General features: G+C 42.9%; 2 protein-coding genes across 3 annotated transcripts in view; both read right to left on the reverse strand.

Moving 5' to 3' along the window:
• Positions 1-142, reverse strand: part of SPECC1L (sperm antigen with calponin homology and coiled-coil domains 1 like) — a 112,648-nt gene extending 112,506 nt beyond the window's left edge. Inside the window, exon 1 of one of the 2 annotated variants that reach the window (XM_019539155.1) lies at positions 40-142. The gene's annotated coding sequence lies outside the window, so the exon portion shown is untranslated. The remainder of the gene's footprint in view (positions 1-39) is intronic. The other variant, XM_019539156.1, reaches the window with a different exon arrangement.
• Positions 143-10,838: 10,696 nt separating this feature from the next.
• The window catches only part of BCR (BCR, RhoGEF and GTPase activating protein), a 128,868-nt gene continuing 118,808 nt past the window's right edge, over positions 10,839-20,898 (reverse strand). The window contains exons 19-23 of the mRNA XM_019539157.1: positions 18,858-18,997; positions 17,906-18,040; positions 17,280-17,385; positions 15,936-16,098; positions 10,839-15,040 (exon numbers count right to left, since the gene is read on the reverse strand). Coding sequence (XP_019394702.1) covers positions 14,951-15,040; positions 15,936-16,098; positions 17,280-17,385; positions 17,906-18,040; positions 18,858-18,997 — 634 coding nt within the window. The 3' untranslated portion in view covers positions 10,839-14,950. The remainder of the gene's footprint in view (positions 15,041-15,935; positions 16,099-17,279; positions 17,386-17,905; positions 18,041-18,857; positions 18,998-20,898) is intronic.

Consider the following 20,898-nt stretch of genomic DNA (forward strand, 5'->3'; position numbering starts at 1 on the left):
CCCCCCCTCCCCCGCGGCCCCCTCAGGCTCGGGCCTTACCGGGCCGCGCCGCCGCCTCCCACTAGTCCGCACCGGCCCCGTCCGCGGTCCCCGGGAAAGCGGCTGCGGCCCCCGACAGCGGGGCCGGGGGCGGAGGCAAGGGGTCACCACACCGCTCCGACCCCTCCCCTCGGCCGAGCCGCTGCCGCCGCCGACTCACCGCGCAGGCGCAGGCCCCGAGGGGGCGGGGCTCGTTCCACGCAGCGCCTCCCGCGGCAACGCGCATGCGCGGTACTTCCCCCGCGCTCCGGCAGTGGGTGTTTAAACTTCCACTTGATGCTTTCGGGCCGTGCCTGGGTCTCGCAGCGCCAGAGGTAGCAGCTGCGTCCCTCTTTGCTTTCTCTTCGCCGAAATCCGTGTCGTGCCTCGCTACTGTCTCTTTTCTACCTCCCAGTTCATCGGATTCAGCTTGAGCAGGGCCCTCTAGCCAGGCAGGATCGTGGGGGTTGCAACACTGAAGGGTTGCACTCCAGTTTTCTGATTCGTGTGTTCATTCGGGATGTGAGGAAATCCCGAGGGCCCTGTTGAGTCCTACGGGACCGTCATTTATAAAAACAGTCTGATAAAAAGTTCTGTCCTCGTGAAGCAGCTGTGGAAATGTTTTATGTCCTGCACAGCAGTTGGCTCTGTCTTTGCCCTTTGTGTAGTGATTACGCTCCTCTCCCCAGCTCGGAGAGGAAGTATTTTATCCCAACTTTACACAAGCATAAGTTACTACAGGTTTCCGCATAACAGTGAATTTATCTTGCATATAACAAATTTTTGGTATAAAAAGTTCATTGTATAAGAGCGAACTCGCACATACAGAACCTGCATAAAGCAAGAGAAACCTGTACACTTGTTGCAAGATTATAGAGAATCATGTGCCATCATTACATTGTGCAGAGCACCCATGAGATGTACCTTAGAGAAAGGGACTCTAAACCTAATCATCAACCTAATCATCAATCGATTCAAGGATGATCTCTACTGTGGATAATTGATGGTGTCTTGAGCTGACTTAAAAGTCCAGTTCTCAAGCCACAGACCTGTTCGCAGAAGTTGTGAGTCATTCCACAGAGGAGAGCATGCCGTAGGCTAGGATTTTTCTCCTTTTCTTTCCTCTGTTCTCACTTCTGTGCTTCGAGGGCAAAGCATTCTACCCCAAAATGGGCTGCCGTCTGCTGTTTGGTTGAGGTTGCTGCAGCACCGGAGTCAGTCAGTAGCCAGCTCCTCCCAACTCTCTCAGCCAAATAGGACCTTTAGTCAGCCTGTGTAATCTCTCCTCATACAGAAGCCCCTCCATACCACTCATCGTCCTTGTTGACCTCTGGTTCTTCTGTTTCCTTTTTTGAGAGGTGAGGATCAGAACTGGGCACACTATTCAAGGTGTGGACACACCATGGATTTATAAAGGGGTATGATGATACTTTCCATTTTAGTTACAATGTCTGTCTTAATAATCCTTAACATTTTGTTTGCTTTTTTAATGGCAGCTGAGCACTGAGCTTGTTTTTATCGAACCGTCCATAATGACTTCCCTTCATACGCCCTGCAGATTACACTGACCGGACTAAAACAGTTTGAGTTACATTACTACTGCTTGTTGATGCTGCAGTTACAGCCAGGGATGCAAACTGCTCCCTTTTGGGATAGATAAATCCATATCCCAGAGAGCCAGCTGTACCTTTTCCTGTCTTGTTCAACAAGACTCAGTGATGGGAGAAAGTTCAGCCTAGGAAATTCCTAAACTGGCAAGTACTTTGTCAGTCTGCTTGATGTCCTATTATCTCTCACTTTAGGTTTGAACCTTGACTGGGATTGTCAAAGGATAAATGGATACATAAATGACTCCCCTGCTCTTCTGAGGCCCTATGGTCAGGGCTGCTGAGCCACTCTTTTCCCCAGACCCAAGAGTAGCTCAAATGGGCTCTTGAGATTCCCTAATTAGCAGCATAGCTTTCCACCCCAGCCCTCAGCACTGCTCAGTGCAATAACAACATTTTGGCCTGACCCATCTACCCATATATATGGCTGTTTCAGTCACTTCGTTTAAAGCAAGAGCCAGAATGGCAGGGTCTGGCTTTCCATCCTAAACCCTCTCTTAGGGGCTCGGACCTGTGTTCTGTGAGCTAAGGTGGCAGGAGGAGCTCTGATTTTCCATGATAAAAAACTCAAAATCAAATACCAACATTTATAAGTATTTAGAATTTATTTTGTTATACTGATTGAAGCGCTGGTAGACTTCCAAATTGTTTTAAACCTGTAAATCTATAACATATACAATGAAGTGTATGTCTGTATGTTTGCTTATAACTCAAGAATGGCTGATCATGTTTACTCTAAACCTCCCAAAATCACTGCCACCCGAGGAAAATTATAGGCAAGTTATTTTTCACTAGATCCTGTTTGGGGCTTCCAGTGACTGTTTAAGGGAACAATGCTTTTCACATGGACAGCTATATGTGGCTTGCTCCAGAGTTAGTAGTCAAAGAGGGCTGTATATACTGGCACCAATAGGAAACACCACAAACATTGTTTACAAAAAGTTCTATAATAAAGATAATTAATTTGGATGTCATTTGAAATATGGCTCCACATTAAATATCAAATGTCAGATATGTTGTATCATGTTCTTTAAAATAAACAATATTTTGACCTATGTTATATATTGTATATGTTATATATATATATATATACACACACACACACACACATAGCCATATACAGTTGATATCTTTCTCTCTCTAAATATATCTCAACTGATACTTATATATCAATAAAACATCGTGTTCAACTGATACCTCTCTCTCTATATATACAATGTTTTATTGATATACTAGTGGAAAGACCATTATTTTTGTAAGTGCAGTGTTTGTTTATTTTCAAATAACCTAGTATAACATATTTAGGTCAAAAATATTGTTTATTTTTAAAGAACATGATACAACATATTTAACATCTGATATTTAATGTGGAGCCACAGTTCAAATGACATCCAAATTAACTTTCTTCATTATAGAACTTAGATATAGATATAAAAATAGATAGTGGCCTGTAATTTTAATAACAGATTTTGGGATTTGAATCAGAGAATTTGTTTTTTTTGTAATTATTCAGAGAATTTGCAATTTTTTTTTTAATCATGGAAAACCAGGATCTCCATTCATTATTAGTCTATTGCCAGCATGGCTGTTGCAGCAGAGCCCCCTAGCGTGCACACACAAGCTGCCAGAGGGCAAATGTTTTAACACTCACTCACCTTCCTTAAATGCACAGTGACCACTGCTACAATTTGATAAACACTCAGCTCAGAGCAGCATATCTAAACAATTAGATACAGTTCATCTGATTAAACTGATTAGGGGGACCCTCTACACATGGCATGATTGCAAGTGTTGATTAATTTGTACCAGTGAATGATTACACTTGAATCTTAGTTCTTCTGATTCAGATATTCAACCAGAGTTTCTTAACTGTGAGAAAGATCCTGTGGGTCATGCTGAATTTTACCGGACTGGTATTTACTGGACTGAAATTTTACTGGACTGGTATTTTTAACTGCTAACTTTGAAGTTATACCTGTTTACAAAACAGTAATTGAATGGTGGGTTAAATAAACTCCATGAACCAAGACATGGCTGTCACTGAGCTAACTGAAAGTAATTGGAAGATATATTCCAATTTCAGCTCCGTAGAATAGGCAGTTTACAAGACAGGCACTGCAATGAAGGTACAGAATTGTCTGTGTTTAGGACTGGGCTCATCTCATGATAGGATTTGTACCTCAGAATGAAACAAGCTATAAACATGGTCTTCTGTTTCTACACTGAGCAAGCCCTGTGCACTTGGTACTTTGCCAGGAGGATGCAGTGATGGGCTCTGTCCTTGGGCTCTCAGAACCTGAGTGCAAAGATGTTCTGAGGCACGGGTGGGCAAAATGTGGCCCGCCAGGCTCCATGAGGGCCCTAAAAAATGTAGAAAATTAATATTAATGTGCCCCTGGATGCCTGTCGATGGCTTGCCAAAACTCAGTAAGTGGCCCTCCACCCAAAATTATTGCCCACCCCTGTATCTGAGGGCACCTCAGGGTGAAGATTGATTTAAAATCAAGTTGCTTTCAATGGCCTGTTTTAATTTTGAGTTACATCAGCAAGGAAAGAAATCTTGGGTCAAAGCACTAATTCTAATCTTGCTTTGTATTTGCTCCTTTTAGATATGCATCCACCTTAAAAATGATAGTGTCTCACTAGGCAGTAACTTCTAAAACATGTTGACTTCCAACAGGAGAACTTCTGTGCTAAATTTGGTACTTCTCTTTGCTAGTCTGTGGATTCACTATGTGCACATTTAAGCAGTAATATAATTTAACAAGCATTTATTGAAAATCTTAATGTGCATGCTATATTATGTCAGAAATCGTGAGTGGTAGTATTGGGGTGATGTAGCTATGATGGCCCAGGAAAAATGTGAGAAGCAAGGATTTTGGTGGGTGATATCTTTTATTGGACCAATTGTATTGGTGGGATATAGACAACATTTCCTGTTGTCTCCACTCTGAACAAGTGAATTCATTATTGGACTGAACTAATGAGGAGCAGCTGTCACAAGCTAGTTTATTGTTGCTGAAAACATGTACTGCTTGAATATATTTTTACTTAATTAAAAATGATTACTAGATTCTAGTAAGTTGGGGCCTTAATAGAAGTGGTTATAATTTCAAATGTGAAAATAAATCTCTTTAAAATTTAAATTTAAATCCTTTACAAATATTTAAATAATATTTTAAGTTCACTTTTATCTACACAGAGGATGTGGGGGTAGTGAGTTTGAAGCTATGGCTCAGTTGAAATGTATGGATGTGCATCCTTGGTTCAGAATATATTGAAACCAGAAGGGGATGCTAGCCAAGAAGAGCCTGCATACTAACTCCTGAGCAAGAAAGAGGATGTGAAACTCCCTTCCTTCAATACAGGAAAGGGAGCTGTATTCCCCTTTTCAGGATCTTCTTTGCACAGGCAGTTTGGTCTGGAAGTCTTGTGCACTTGGTTCTCACTCAATTAAAACCGTACCTTTGCTGTTCAGTCCCCCTAGAACAGTGGTTCTCAACCAGGGTGCCATGAGATCCTTTTAAGGGTGATGCACAATATTAGTGGAGCTAGGTGTGAAAACACATATGAATGAACCACAAGAGAAATCCAGAGATTTCAAATAGGAATCCATAATGTCAAAATTATTTTGACTTATTGTAGTTTTTTGAGTTCTTTGCAACAGAAGAATTGCTCCTATTTATTTATTTATTTTTGTAGCCAAGCAATGAATGAAAGCGTAGGAGAGTTATTTGAATCTTGAAAAATTTGAAACTTCTGTCCTAGAACATCTCTGTGCTACATGTAAAAGATGCAACACAGCATCCTTGGACTGGTAAATTCCCCTGCATTCTTAAATTATTTACAGTCAGTATATGAGTTTCTTGGCACAGTGGTGGAGAGATTTATCTCTTGTAATTGTCTTCAAATCTGTCTATGAAGTGCCCTTTTGAAAGCAAGGAGCTGTTGACTTTTCCCATCAAATGCTGGTTTATCACAGATTCCTTAATTGCCCTGGATATGTTTGTCTGCAAAGGGCCACAATGTTCTTAAGGTCAAATCCTTTTCCAGTTGAAGTGAATAATGAAATCCCCATGAATTTCCAGGGATGCAACATTATATTGGACTCTTAATCAATACAGTATTTTCTCAATTCTTTCTGTAGCTATAAATACAGATGACTTCTGCTGTTGTTTGCTTGCTTGCACCTTTCCCAGGCTTCCTCTTTTATGGTAGAGTGCCTTTCTCTAGGTATGTCTCATCAGTATTCTGTACAGTGTAATTATAGGGCATGATTCTCTAGTCTTGCAACAGGTGTAGTAACTTATCCTTGTGCAAAGTTGGGGTAAAATACTTCTCTGAGCCGGGCAGCGGAGTGTATTTCTACACAAAGGGCAAAGGCAGAGCCGCCCATTGAATAGGATTAAAAAAATTCCACCTATTGTTTATAAGGGTAAACTTTATTGGAATTTCTTCAGAGACTGTTGAAAAAAATGAATAAAATGAAAAATTAACAAAATTGAGATTAAAAATTAAATACGAACTTTAAATTGTACACAATTCACTGTATCAACTACCATTCACACATTCAGCCCTGCACAAATCTACCAATGACTTAAATAAAACCAACAAAAGAAGGCACACATAGATACAGGAGATTTTTATTTAACATTGTGTACAAACAAAGGCTACAAATGCCTTAGATTTTTTTGTCCAAATACAGGTTCTGGATCCCATTTTTATACCATTTATCTTCAGAAAATTAAAAAATCCAGACTGACAGTTTGTCATTTGTACAGTTTTTCTCTGCTGTTTTCTTTAGGCCTAATTCTGAGAAAGGTGGAGCCCTCTTACATTTCAGCACTTTCTAGGATTAGCCCATCTATTTTTTGTTTCTTGGAAATAGAGCCCTATGGAAAACTGAAGAACTAACAGCAGTACAAAATGTCCCGGCAGCCTCCCTCACCTGACGCGGGGTCCTGTTAAAACAGTGATAACAATAGCAACTCTGTGGTGAAACCCAAAATTATCCACTGACAATCAACAAGGGGTTTTTTTTCCTTCTACACCTGATACTTCAGCACTAATCATATCATTTAAATTGTATTTATAGTTAAATAAATAGCTTTACCATCTTCCTTTCCTCTGAACCCTGCATGGATTATAAACACTTGCAAACAGTAGAGGTAAGAACAAAACCGCACAAGTTAACAAAGGCAAGAGAAGGCTTAGTTTGTTTTTATTTTTATTTCTTTGCTAAACACAGAAAGAACATGTGGTTCACAGTGTCCCACTCCCATTGTCTTTTTTAAATCCAGTTTCCTTCCAACACCTTCTGTTATCCAATACCACAATTCAGTGTCCTCTTCTTGCACTTTCCACCCTAATATCTAGGCTTGGATATGCAGCACTGACAAGATCTGTTCTTGTGTAGTAAGAATGTGATCCAATGCTCCAAGGAAGTGCAGTTATTGTATGATATTCACAAGTGTTTAAAAGTTACGAAGAAGCCCAGAATGAGCCCACTCAGGCTGTAACTCAGCCAAGGGCCAGGGAAGGGCTAGGTTAGGAAGTACTGCTGTGAAGAAATGCCCGTCTCCTGTGGCTTTCTACATGACGACCCAATGACTATTTGAAACAGTTTTCAAATATGGTTATAGCCTCTTCCAGCTGACGCAGATTATGTCCAGACCTAAGGGGGCTACTGTAGGTCTAAGGTTCTCTTTGCAAAGACTGGTGCATGGTCCTTCTTCTAGTGCAGGAAGAGGAGAAGTTGGATTTGCTAAGGAGTCCAAACTCTGTCTCTCCTTCGGGATTCATATATATCTGGGGAAATCAGGAGGTGCTCAGAGCCATCTGCATAGAGGACCCTGCAGGATCCCCAGACTCAGTGAACATCTTACACAGCATCTTGGGTAAGTGTTGCAGGGGCTGTCACCACTTGGGCACAGCCAACTCCCTCCATATGTCAATCCAGAGAAATGACTGGGGTCTGGGGCACAATTGCTTTCTAAGGCTGAGCTGTGAAGACAATTTATCTGGCAGTATCTCGGGCACAGGTGACTCAAGAAATGTTCTGGCCCCTCTGTACTGAGAAACTGCAATAGCTGTCCTAGCAACTGGCAAGTAGCTAGCCATGCCTAACCAACTTGATGGCCTTCCGTGACTAGACTGGCTGTGTTGATATGGGGAGAGCAGTGGACATGATATAGTTCAACTTCAGTGAAGCTTTTGATACGGTCTCCCACAACATTCTCACAAGCAAGCTAAGGAAATATGGGTTTGATGAATGGACTATAAAGTGGATTTTAGAAAATGGTCTGGATCATCAGGCTTAAAGGGTACTAATGAAAGGTCGATGCCTAGGTGGCAGCCAATATCAAGTGAAGTTCCCCAGAGGTCAGTCCTGGGTCTGGTTTTATTCAATGTCTTCATCAACAACCTGGAAGATGGGATAGAGTGCACCCTCAGCAAACTTGCAGATGACACCAAGCTGGGGGGAATAGTAAATACACTGGAGGATAGGACTAGGATTCAGAGAGATCTAGATAAATTGGAGGATTGGACCAAAAGAAATCACATGGGCCGCATCTAGATGAGCACAGCTATGGGGTATGTGGTACCACAGACCTATCTGTGGTGCTACATGCTGCACATTCAGGTGTTCTCTGTGCTGCAAAATAGCAGCATGGGGGGGGGTGGCCCCAGGACATCCCCGGGTCCAAAAAACCTGCATGGGGGGGAGAGCGGGGCACGGGGGGAAGCAGGATTGCGCAAATGGGGGCAGCATACATCACCCAAAACCAGAGCCTGGCGGGCCAGAAACACACTGGCTGCTGGCCAGGCTGTGAATGGCAGAAGCACCACAGCTGCAGCTCCCTCAGCCACCTCCTGGTGGTAAGGCTGCTCGGGCCAGCACAGCTGGGGATAATCTGCTGTGCTCCAGAGGGTGCATGGCACAGACATTCCCTGGGGACATGTAGGAGCCGGACAAGGTGTGTTTCTTGCCCCTGGGGAAACAAACTTTCATGCTCCTGTGGATCTAGCCTTGAAGTTTAATGAGAAGTGCAGTCCTGCACTTAGGACAGAGCAATCCCATGCACTGACAGACTGCAACTGATTGGCTGAGCAGCAGCTCTGCAGAAAAGGACCTGGGGATTACAGTAGACAATAAGATGAATATGAGCCTCTGCCCTTGTTCCAAAGAAGGCTAACAGCATACTGGGAACACACTGCCAGCAGACTGAAGCGAGTGATTATTCCCCTGTATTTAGCTTGGTGAGGCCACATCTGGGTCCCCACTACAGAAAAGATGTGGACAAATTGGAAAGTAATTGCGGAGGGCAACAAAAGTCATTAGAAGCCTGGGAAACATGACTTATGATGAGAGGCTGAGGGAACTGGGTTTATTTAATCTGCAGAAGAGAAGACTGGGCAGGGATTTAATAGCAGCCTTCAACTACTTGCAGGGCGGTTCCACAGAGGATGGAGCTGGACTGTTCTCAGTGGTGGCAGATGACAGAGCAATGGTGCAGCAAGGGACATTTAGGTTAGCTATTAGTAAAAGCTCTCTCATGAGGATGGTAGTAAAGCACTGGAGGAGAACTACTGATAGCTCGGGGCAACCTCTTAAGGGCAGTTATGCTCAGACATGCTGTCCTAAACGTAAAGCAGAGCCCAATTGAATTTCAGCTAGGTTTCATAATGATGTTGTAGCACAGTTTGGTCCTCTCTGTACCAGAAGCATGAAAAATCTTTTAGGCCTATCAGGAGACAACTATTCTGTGTAAGTGGGTCACTCAATACAGGAGCTTCTGCAATGCAGGACAGGATATGGCTCAAATTTGTGTTTGACAGAGGGGTTTTTTCATGGTAGGGCAAAAGGATTTAGAGGAAGGAAAGCAAATGGTAGAGGGTAAGACAAGTATATGCCTAGGTCCCCTGCCTATATGTTCTGCAATGATGATCTACGGGTTCAGCACAGTCCATTTGTTCACAGAGAATCAGCAACAAGGGGCATCCCAAGTCACTCCATGTTTGCTATTCCTTAGGAGCTCCATTGCTGCATTTTCGGTGGCCCACAGAAACAAACTGAACTTTCCAGAGATATGCTCAAGGGAGAATGAGAATTGGGACATTTCTCTTCCCTTCTTCACAAAGGTCACTTTAGTCTTACTTCTGTGACCACTTCCCAACAGTAACTTTGCATGACACTATTCTCACAGCCTGGAGGCTGGCTCTTTTAGCATCTAATTTAAGCTTATTTGCTGTTTCCAACCTGTGCTTTATCTGCTTGCTGCATCTTTTGTTGTTGTTGCAATCACTGTTTAACCTACAGAACCTTTCCCCCCACTGAGGACAGACACTTTGGATAAAACAAGCGACCCGGTGGAATACTTCGCATTGGAATTTTACTGGTTTTGGTAGCAAGAGAGGAGGATTGCAGCACGTCAGACCCAGCAGGGACAGGCGCTGAATGCCTGGACTTCCCATAGTAAAGTTCAGTGAACTACTGAAAATACACTTGGCTCAGGCTGCATCTGAGGGCACAGGCTCTTCGTATGATATTGAACAAGAGGCAGCTGCTTTGCCTCTTTTAAGGCTAGACCATATGATTTCCAGGATTCCTAATTGTTATTTTAAACCCTGCAGCGGTTGGTAATCAGCAGCTCATCACCTCTAGGTGCCTCCTTTAAGGGAAAGCCCTTTAATTTCAAGGCCAACCCGGGTCCTGCATTCCATACAACGAGCAATAATATAATACACCTGAACACACGCTTTTCATTCCAGTTTCATGTGGAGAATTAGCATCTCTAACTCCAAAGCCTCAGTGTCTTTCTCTAAGCAACCTGGATTTAGGAGATGTGCTCCACACGCATTTTTCAAGTGAGTAGTGAGAGCAGCTCGGCAAAGTTTACAGAGACAATGGAAACCAGAAAAACAAATAAATCCAGGCTGCAAATCCTAAATCCACTTGTCCATGTGATTTGACTGTTTCTACTTAGGAACTGTCCTGTTCATTTTTTAATTTCTTCAAGGGACAGAAATGAGTCCCTACAAGAGATTGAATTCTTTTGCTTTCTTGTAATGTATGCCTATTGGCGCCTCAGAAATTCCCATTAAAAAAATGTTAATGCCTTATGAAAGACTTGCCAGAGTAAGAACTGGGAAAGGTATTCCCTTTGGGCACAAGTAGGCACTAAAATAAAGGAAGGACTGAGCAGCGAGGGATAGCAGAAGGGGTTTTTTAATCTTTATTAAGATGCAGATTTTAGGCACCTTGAAAGGCCAAAGCTGTTCATTTTCTGCTCCACATGTATTTTGAGGAATGGCACAGTGCGAGAAGTGAACACATACTGTAACGCCCTCCAGTGTCGCAATGGGTGGTGAGCAAGTTTGAAGACCCTTTATGTACAGAACAGTACATTTGTTTAAAGGAATCAATATATATAAAAAGAACATAAAACAATTAGAAAACAATTCAAGTGAACAAACAGCATCTCCAACAAACACAATCCACAGTTGCATCACGTAGTGACCTACAAAAAGTATTTGCAGTTTCATTTCACATGGTACATATTGATTGCCCTGTACTTCACTTGGCAACCGAAGGTCAGAGTCAAGCCAGGCATTAGGCATCAGTGAATGGGATCAATGCATTGCTCTATGTCGCCCTTAGCTGATACATAAAAAATTAGCAGCATATAAAGTACAGCCTGATTTAGCCTAACAACTACCTCAGCTCTTTACATTTACTCTTTTCAAGAGTAAAATGCACCAGCAGCATTTAAATGGATGTTTCAGTTTGGTTTCAACTAAGACACCTTTTCCCCCAGTATAAAACAACACACAAAACACAAAGATAAAACAGATCTAAGCAGTTATCACTGGTCCTTTTATGCTCTTTTTCAGGGTTTATTTGTTTGTTTTACTTACTGCTACTTTGCTGGTTTAAAGACTTTCTCCAGATTGGAAAAACATCCACAAGATTTTTTTTTAAAGCTATTTCCAAAGGCAAGGGCTCTGGTGCCTTTTCTTTTTTAAATGATGTTACACAGATGATACTGACATTATCTGAAGAATCCCAGATGCCTGTTCTCATGTTTTAGGTTTAAGCAGCTGAAAGCTATGGGCTTGGAAGAGCCTATTCAATATGTTGGTACCAATTCCCAGCATACATTACAGTCTATCTGAGAAGGTTGAATCTTGCCAGTTCTCGCTCTCACACTGCTGATGTTGTGTCTTCTAAAACGTACAATGAGGGAGGCCAGTTTTCCTCCTGGGAAGCAGGCCTCTCTGATACTCTAAAGGGCCAGTCCCTTTTCCTTTATTGTGTTGAGATGCAAGAAAACAGTGGGAAAAGGGAAACAGCCTTTTGTGAGTTCTCAATTTCAGGAACTGTAGTCCCCACACAAGAGACTTACAGCTGCATCTCTAAGGAAAGTTTAATTAATCCACTCCCACACTTCAAACAAATCAATGACCCTGCCAATATCAGAGGATGTGGTATTTTTCCAGCCCAAAATTACCAGCTTTGGGGAAAACATACACTCGTACTCAACAAAAATAATTAACGGGTTACGTTAAATTAACTCTTGACACTTCTTCTGATCCACATGCCTGCATGTTAGATAGTGTTTCATTAGAATCACACCCTGTACTGTACTAAGAGACTAAAAGCAACAACTTGGAACAGTAACCAAAGCAAAAAGCAACTTTCTTATGGTTACATAATATAAATCAGCAATTTAATATTAAAATTACACTTCCTATATAAATAAAAATAAAAAAGTCCGGCAAAAGTAAATTGGCACAGTCATTATGGTATTGCTTTCCAGTTTAAATACTGCAACCTGCAGCCACAGATTATAAACACCAAAAGGAGAAAATTATTACACCACTGCTTGGAGCAGGAGTTCCAAAACAAAGTTATTTGCAGTGCTGCTGCCTCAAACATACCAAACTCTGAAGTCCATGAAGGGACGGGTGGGTGTGCAGCTTGCAGTGAAAGGATTATTACAGATATGCTATTAACACACAAAACACAGAAAAGCGCGAAACCAAAGCACGTGTTATTGGATGGCATCACTTTCCTTGAGATAGCTTTCAGGATTGGACCAATTTTTATCTATTTTTCCCCCAGTGCCCTCCATCCCCCTCCCTCCCCCATTAAAAAAGGACAAATTTTAAGCCTTCAGGTTTCCTTGGCTCCACCCTCCTCTGTGCAAACACCTCTGAACCATGCACATTTTTTGGCCTTAGGGTTTCTAACAGAAAAGAGGCTTTAAAGTGAGAATGCAGTGGAAATACAATCCAGAGAGAAGGATTTTCTAGTTGTACGACACACAGAGGTTTTGCTCCCAGACCTAAGAAGGGAGGGGTGCTAAGCAATATTAAATTCCTATACGAATCCTTACAATAGCATGCAAAATGTTGATATACTCACAAAATCGAAATAATTTCTATTTGTCTTTTGAATTTGCAACTTCACAGTACAGTAACATCTAATAGTATGCAGCAGTCAGAATTAGAGTGACTACCAAATAGTTTCTTTGCTTCCCCCCGCCTTGTTTGGAAGATTCCTCTGTTATTTTTCACAATGGAGAGGTTTGAGACCTTCTGAAAATTTGGCATAACAGGATTGGTTTTCTCTTTAGTATTTCCCCTCAAATGATGCTGATGATTCAACTGCATCATTTATTTTTTCAGTTGGCTTCTTCCCTCCCACCCCCCATTCTGTTTTTTTCTCTTCAAGCTGCCTTTTTTTTTAAAGCCAGGATGGTGATGGATGGTCATAACTAAAGTTGACACTGCATAATGGGGTGGGTTGTAAAGGGGGAGGAAATACCTTATACAGCTGGAATCTCCCCTCAGATGTTTGGCACATCTGCTTCATGACCAGAATAACGCATTCTGGTCTAGATACCAGGCAATTAACTTATGCTTACAATTCCCAAGGCAAATACTGGTCCCACTTCTACCCACGTAAGCCATTCTGGTTACACTAGTAGAAGCAGAGTGGGTATTACGGCCCCTTCTCTTGTATTGCTGTGTGCAGTTCCACAGAAATTGCTGCACAGCTCTTAATTAAAACAGGGTTGGAATTTCTGAAGAATACAAAACGCATGCTACCTGTGAGATTGTCCATGTGATAGTACATTCTGACACACCAAAGTATTTGTGCCAATCAGGAAAAAGACTTTTGAAAAAGCAACATACAAAGTCTCGAACAAAAGAAAATGAATTCAAGTATCAAGACAAACTTTTCTAAGAACAGTTTAGAGTAAGCAGCCAGAAAGAAAGACAGCTGTTGATTTTTTGTCCCCAGATGTTTGAAGATACTTCAGTAGGTGTTTTTAGTGCTTATTTTTGCACCAGTGCTAACATGCATTCATATGAAGAGCTGGGAGTTACAGCAGCCTCACCAGTTCATTTCTGTCCAATTTGAAAAGGGCCCAGAAGAAATTACTGATCCTCTGGAAAGCCCAGCCGCTCCTTTCTGACACAGCCAAGCACACTTGCTTGTTCCAGAGAACAGGCTCATGATGCGCTCAGCCTAGTCTTTCCTGCCATTTGTCAAGGGCAGGGCCGCTCATTGTATCATTGCAACTGAGGCTGGCTCCTTTTAACACCAAAACAGTGTCAGAAGTGCAACAAAGAGGCAAAAAGAGGGCTGCCCCTTCCCTCAAGTTTGTACAAACTTTTACAAGGGAAGGCATGGGCAGGAGAGAGACAAAAAAACAACAGGTCCAGTTGTGCACCAAACTTCTGGTTTATTATTCAAAAACCCTGTTCAAATCAAGGCCTGAATTTCTGAGTGGAGGGAATTGTGGCTCCCCCTTGCTGAGCAGCGCAATCCCTTGTAACCCAGAACAATAGCTTAAAACAGCAGTTATTAAAATGACACAGTTGTGACAAATCCTTTAAACACCCCCTTACCCCAGGGCATCCTGACAAGTGGTCCTGTAGAAATCTTGAAACTTCTTTATGATAAATTAACTTCATAAAAATGAGGAAAACCTTCTGTCCTATTCCCAACAAGCACAGCAGCCATGCCCTGGGTGGCCTTCATTAAAGTGTCTATTGCTCCTTCGAGTGGAGGCTCTTAGCACAGTCCCATGTCCTGTCCAATTCTTTTCTGTTCTTAACGATAAAAATGAGACGGAGTTTCTCCTTTCTCTTGAGCTCGTCTCTCTGTGTGACAAACAGCAGGAGCACTGAAGGCCACACTTCCCTGTGATGGGAACAGGCCAAGAATGTCTGAAGAACCAGTCTTCTCACTCTCAGAGTGACAGGTTCACACTGAGAGCAGTTCTACAAGTCCCCTGGCTAAAACCAGGCCTCTATACCTCTGTGGAAAAGAGGATGCTTTGCCTCTTGCTGTCTGGGGTGGGGATCGTTTCCAGCTGCAGGAAGTAAAGAAGAACTTGAACCTGGAAAGAAAAAGGAAGGGGAAACTGTAAAGCCACTTAATTCAAAACTAGCTCAACTTCTGCTAGAGGACAGGACAGGGTTTTTAAACTGATCCTCTGAGGAGCTGCATACATCCTTTTGGTACAGTGTATAGTGGGACCTTGAATACTGGAACAGCTTCAAGGGTTCAGTGGTTCTCTGTTCAGTCCACAGATTAAACTAGGGCATGGGAAGGCCTCTGTATTCAAGATAAGTCTGCTTTCTGAAATCTTTTCGACTCATAAGTCACCTTTAGCTAAGCCAAAGAAGACGTCAGGCTCAAAATCAAAAGTAGCCTCTGACCTGGAATTCCCTATCAGGCTCTGAGCAGGCCTCAATGCTGAAGACTTCTGGAACCAGCAGAAAGTCTTCCTGGATGCTGGTACCCCAGATACAAGGAATGAGAAGTTTGGAAGAAAATGCCAAAAAAACCCTTGGCTTTCAAATCAGTGATATATATACTGTGGAAAAGCTGCCAGTATTTCCCATAATGCTGAGGCACCCACAAACCTGTGAAGCACAGCGGATGGGGCTACACAGAATGCTTGCATTGACATCCATGTTAGCACAGCTGTGAGCTGAACTGTCACAGCAAATACTGGGCCAGACTGGGTTTCAGGCACTGTCTAACCTAACCTGGCTGAAAACTGCTTTGTAAAAGAAGTTTCTGGCATTGCCACAGGGCAGGTCTCTAGCACTGTTAGCTACCAGGGATTTATAAACACCATTCACCCTGACCACAAACATTTCTACATAAGCTGTTATATAAAACAACTGTCAAGGGTGTCTGTGCCAGAACCTGAGGGCCAGAGCAGCCAGCCTGATTCCCAGAGGCTAAGATACTACCTCTAACAAACACATTCATTATTGTTTTACCTGGGACATGACTTCTAGTGACCAGCTATCAGTCATTGTTATGGGCTGGGTTGGGTTAGCAGGAATTTTACTGTCCTTCTCTGAGGGTCTCAGCAGTGTTGGTCCAAAGACAGTTGCCAGATTGTGCAGGGACATCTTGTTGATGCTCTCCCTCTCAGCAACCCTAGGAGAAGAAAAACAATGGTAAAGAGGATTTTTTTCTAAAATTGGAACCTCCAAGAACTTTATTTTTACCTCCCAGAGTTTAGGCAGAGATGTTCTCACTAACATATGTATGTTTTGAAGTATTATTTATATAATAGTAATGCCTTATGGTGCCAACCACGGTAAGGGCTATGGGATGAGACATTGTACAGATACTGAATGGGAGACAGCCTCTTCCCAGCCAGCTTAAAATCTAAACAGATTAAAGGATGGAAGGAGAGGAAGATTTTCATTGTAATATTACAGGTGGGAAACCAAGACTTGGTAGTTAACAGACTTGCTCAAAGCCAAAAAAGAAATCTGTAGCAGAGCTAAGAATTGAATCCAGATCTCCTGGTCTTAACTCCTAAGGCCACCCTTTCTCCCTATAGAACTGTTTTTATTTTTATTTTTTTAAGTTTTTAATTAAAATCCAAAATGAAAACACTGAATGTCACAAACCTGCTTATTTAATGAGCACTGAGGTTTCCAAGCACTGTCCTCCACTTTCATAACAGAAATGTTCTAACATTTCATAACATGAAAGCCATCATATAATTCACCCTTTGAAAACTACCAGGGTGGCAGAGATGGCCCGTAAGCAAAGAGGAGACATTTATCAAGGAGAATGAATCCTACTCAGTAAGGGACACCTCTGCAAGGAACACAAAACATGGTGCTGGCAGTCCCAACAGGCAGGATATGTTAGAGCACTGATTCTATTTAAAACCAAGCTCAGAAGCGAACCATTGAACATAGTCATCAGCTTTCAAAAGTTATGCCCAAAACCTTTGCCAGTGATTGTGTCCCAGAAGCAAGTGTAATTTCACCAAGATATTCACAGATCCTTTTTTTTTTTTTTTTTTTTTGGGGGGGGGGGGGAGGGGAAGAGAAGGATAGCAGGAACTCACATTTTCATTAGTTCCAGCTGTTATCATCTTTCTCCCCTCTTCCTTGAGTACAATTCCAATGCCATCAAGTAGTACAGAATTCAAGATTTAGCCCCTAACAAGACTATTTTGCATGGACTACTCAATAGTTATTATGGGAAAAATCAGCAAAAAGGTGCCATATAGATAATTCAGCCTATAACCTCTATCCAAGATAGGTCTGACTTGATCTACACAGTTAGTGCTCCTGTCTGAGGAGTCTCTGTGTTACCTTTTTAAATGGTCCAGAAGGAAAAGGAATGTCACAAGGTTAGGTTCTGGAAGTGACAGCAATAGGTTCAGCATGCAGCTTTCCTTTGCAACCGGATCTGAAAGTGCTGCAGGAGAAAAACATGACCACACAGGAAAGGAATGAGACCTTAATGTACAGCAGAACTTGCCAAACCCACTAGGTGATGCTAAATGTTTTGCAACAATATCACAAGCAAGAGGCTCAGTATTCCCAGGCACAGCCTCTCTCCCCCTCGGATTTTCAGTTTTCTTCTAACAGGGGGATTAAGAATCCTGTCCTTTGTGCAGGGGATGTAAAAGCAACCCAGACCCCAAACCAATGAGACACCCCTGCTCTGAATCAACCTAGGAAGCTGCAACTCAAATCCTTCTAAACTGGATCTCTCTTCCATTCTTAATGTCCAAAACTCAGCCTTTTTGCACCTTTCCCCAGTCTAAAATCTAATCAAGGTAGGATTCAGGCTGATTAAAAAGTAAGAGCCCTTCACCTCCACTGTATTACAGTAATATTATAGACATTACTGTTTATGCTGCTAAAGTGCCTTTTAAAAAAGGAAGCACAATGTTAATTTATCATATTTAACATATATTTCTGCTGCTACACACCGATGCCTTCTGCAAAGTTGGGGTACAGTTCATCTGTGAAGAGGGGCTCAGGCAGTTCTCTGAAATACAGCTTTAATGTTCCAGCAATGGCGTTAACATCCATCTCGCTCATCATCACCGACACATCTTTGTTGTCTGGAAAAGAAAGCAAGGAGATAGGCACGTAATGAAATACTGGTCTTTTGTTCGCTCTTCTGGCTGCCTCTATTTTGTTCCCTTTGTTTATTCTTTCTCTTTGCCCAAAAAGCAGATGCTCACTGCCTGCTGTTACTGTGCTTGGACTGACTGCAACATTCTCCATTCATCTCATCTCAGTGCCACGCAGTGGATTACATTCACTGCCCTGTGACTGTTAAGCAGCTATAAGCCCAATGCCCCTGAATCAATCAGCCTGGGTGAGAGGTAAACCCAAAATACCCAGAAGTACTTCTACTTTGTCATTATCCTGGGCCAGATCCAACACCCAGCAAAGTCAAAAAAGGGTTTTTCCAACGTCGTCAATGAAATTTGGATCAAGCCTCATATAAGTTCAATTAAATGCATTTCTGTTCCCTGTTTGGACCATCCCAATACTCAGAGATGCCCTCAGCTTCTTCAAGCAGCTGCAAGTGCCTCATTCATCCCAAGTCACCAGGACCATGTAGGAAGTGAGGCTTCTGGCTGCTCCCACTTCCTCTAGGGAGTGTGTGGCATGGTGTGGCAAACCAACAAGTTGTGCCTGCTGGGCAGAACTAGTGTATTTCTCAGGCCAAGGGTCCGGTCCATTGTGTATGTCTGTACCTGGAGATCACACTATTAAAGCCATTGTGTGTTTTAGATGATAACCCTTGTGCCAGCATCTCCATTTCTTAATGCTTCCTGGGCTAGGCACAATTAACGCAGTACAGCAACCTGAAAGGGCACTTGCAGTGTAGTACCAGTGGGGACGAAAACATCAGGAGCAAATACTTACTGACATCGAAGGCAGCTTTCAAGGCCTGGATATCAGTTGCAACCCCTGAGACACGATAAATGCCCACTTCCTCCATCCCACGCCGCTCTATCTCCTCCACACACTGGCGCACAATGTAAGGCACCTTGGATCTCTCCCTCCTGAAAAAGTTGGAAAGAAGAGTTCAGTCCAGTGTATGTGGAAAGAACACTATTACCAGGCTCGCATTAGGCAGGGGGCAGAATGAGACCACTCCAGGTCAGTGGCTCACAAACATCATGTAGCCTCTTTTCAGCCAGTTGTGCTGAAGTGAATGGAGCCTAGTTACCACAGTTTAAGAGCCCCTGCTTTGAATGTTACTAGTTTAAGAAATAGTAAGAGGTAAGGATGTAACCACTGGATTCTCCCTGTCATATGGTAGTTCTCCAAGGAGCTTGTTTTTCTGGACAGGAAATTTAGTGAAACTGTTTTTGTAGCAATGTGGTAAACAGGCCCATCTGTGCACACTCGCACCGAGGGGGGACTTCAGCTTCTGAGAGAAGAGCACTTGGTGAGCTCATTAGTATTAGTTGCTAGGGCTGTGTGAAGCTTTGGCAGCTGATTTGATTCAGAGGAGATTCGGGGACCAAATCTCCAAATCTGAATTGAATCGGGAGACCAAGTAAAAGCTCTGTATCGATTTGGAAAAGCTTTGGAAAAGATTTGGCAGATTTGGAGATCTGACCATAGACTAAACAGGAAGCTAACAGCTACCCCCAGCTGGTAAGTCTGTTGGGGTTGGGGTAGGGATGATGTGGATACACGTCCTGATGGAAGGAGAGGGAGATGGTTGGAGCAAACAGCAGGGCCAGAGAGGGCACAGAAAGTGCAGTTAAAGCTATGGAAAATTCTCTGAAATGTTGCAAGGTCCCTGCTTTGACTGCTTCTGCAGACTGGAGCGTACGGCTGGGTCATCTATGCACAGTGACTGGAACACTAGCAGGTGATTAGAGGATTCCACAGCAGCTCTGCTGCTGCCGAGTTACTGCACTTCCCTGGGGAGGAAATTCCAAGGCTCCCAAATTATCTAACATGAACAAACAGGTTTCTCTTGGCAAACAATTCATAACAAAAGATCAGGGGTTAATATAATACAACAGGATCCAGAGCGCTTGAACATTTCCAAGCACGGAAAGGAAATACTGCAATTCAGTAGCTTTGGAAATCTGGGCCAAGTCAGCTAAGTACAGACAAAAAGGTCAGGGGGCATTTCTGGAATACAGCAAAGTGAGAGATGTTTGAAGTAAACACCTTGGGTTTCCAAGCACGGGGGTGGTTTGTTTTTTTTCCATGCAAAGAATGAAGTTGCTAGGATACAAAACAGTTCTTTTCTGTAGAAATTGCTATTGATAAGAGTCATGCAGGGATAGAAAGGTATATGGATCTGTCTGCTCACTGAGGACAAAACCAGGAGCTACTTCCTTGGTCCACTGTGTTTAAAATAAATCAACAAAGAAGAGATTGGTGAATCTCAGCACTGGTGAGGTGAGTATTCAGCACTGGTGAGGCCACATCTGGAGTACTGTGTTCAGTTTTGGGCTCCCCACTACAGAAAAGATGTGAACAAATTGGAGAGAGTCTAGCAGAGGGCAGCGAAAGTGGTGAAGGGGCTGGGGCACATGACTTATGATGAGAGCCTGAGAAAACTGGGCTTATTTAGTCTAGAAAAGAGAAGATGAGAGAGGATTGACTAGCAGCCTTCAAGTATCTGAAGTGGGGTTTGAAAGAGGACGGAGCTAGACTAGCGATTCCCAATCTGTGGAATAGGTCCCACCAGTGGTATGCAGACAACCCGTCAGTGGTATGCGTTTCATAGTTTCTAGGGTCGGAAGGGACCTGAGCAGATCATCTAGTCCGACCCCCTGCCATGGCAGAAAAGAATACTGGGGTCAAATGACCCTAGCAAGATGTTTATCTAACCTCCTCTTAAAGACCCCCAGGGTAGGAGCCTGCACCACTTCTCTTGGAAGTTGGTTCCAGACCCTAGCTGCCCTGACCGTGAAGTAGCGCCTCCTGATATCTA

The sequence above is a fragment of the Crocodylus porosus genome, unplaced genomic scaffold (assembly GCF_001723895.1).
Source record: "Crocodylus porosus isolate Cpor-Errol unplaced genomic scaffold, CroPor_comp1, whole genome shotgun sequence".
In the NCBI taxonomy this organism is placed as follows: Eukaryota; Metazoa; Chordata; order Crocodylia; family Crocodylidae; genus Crocodylus; species Crocodylus porosus.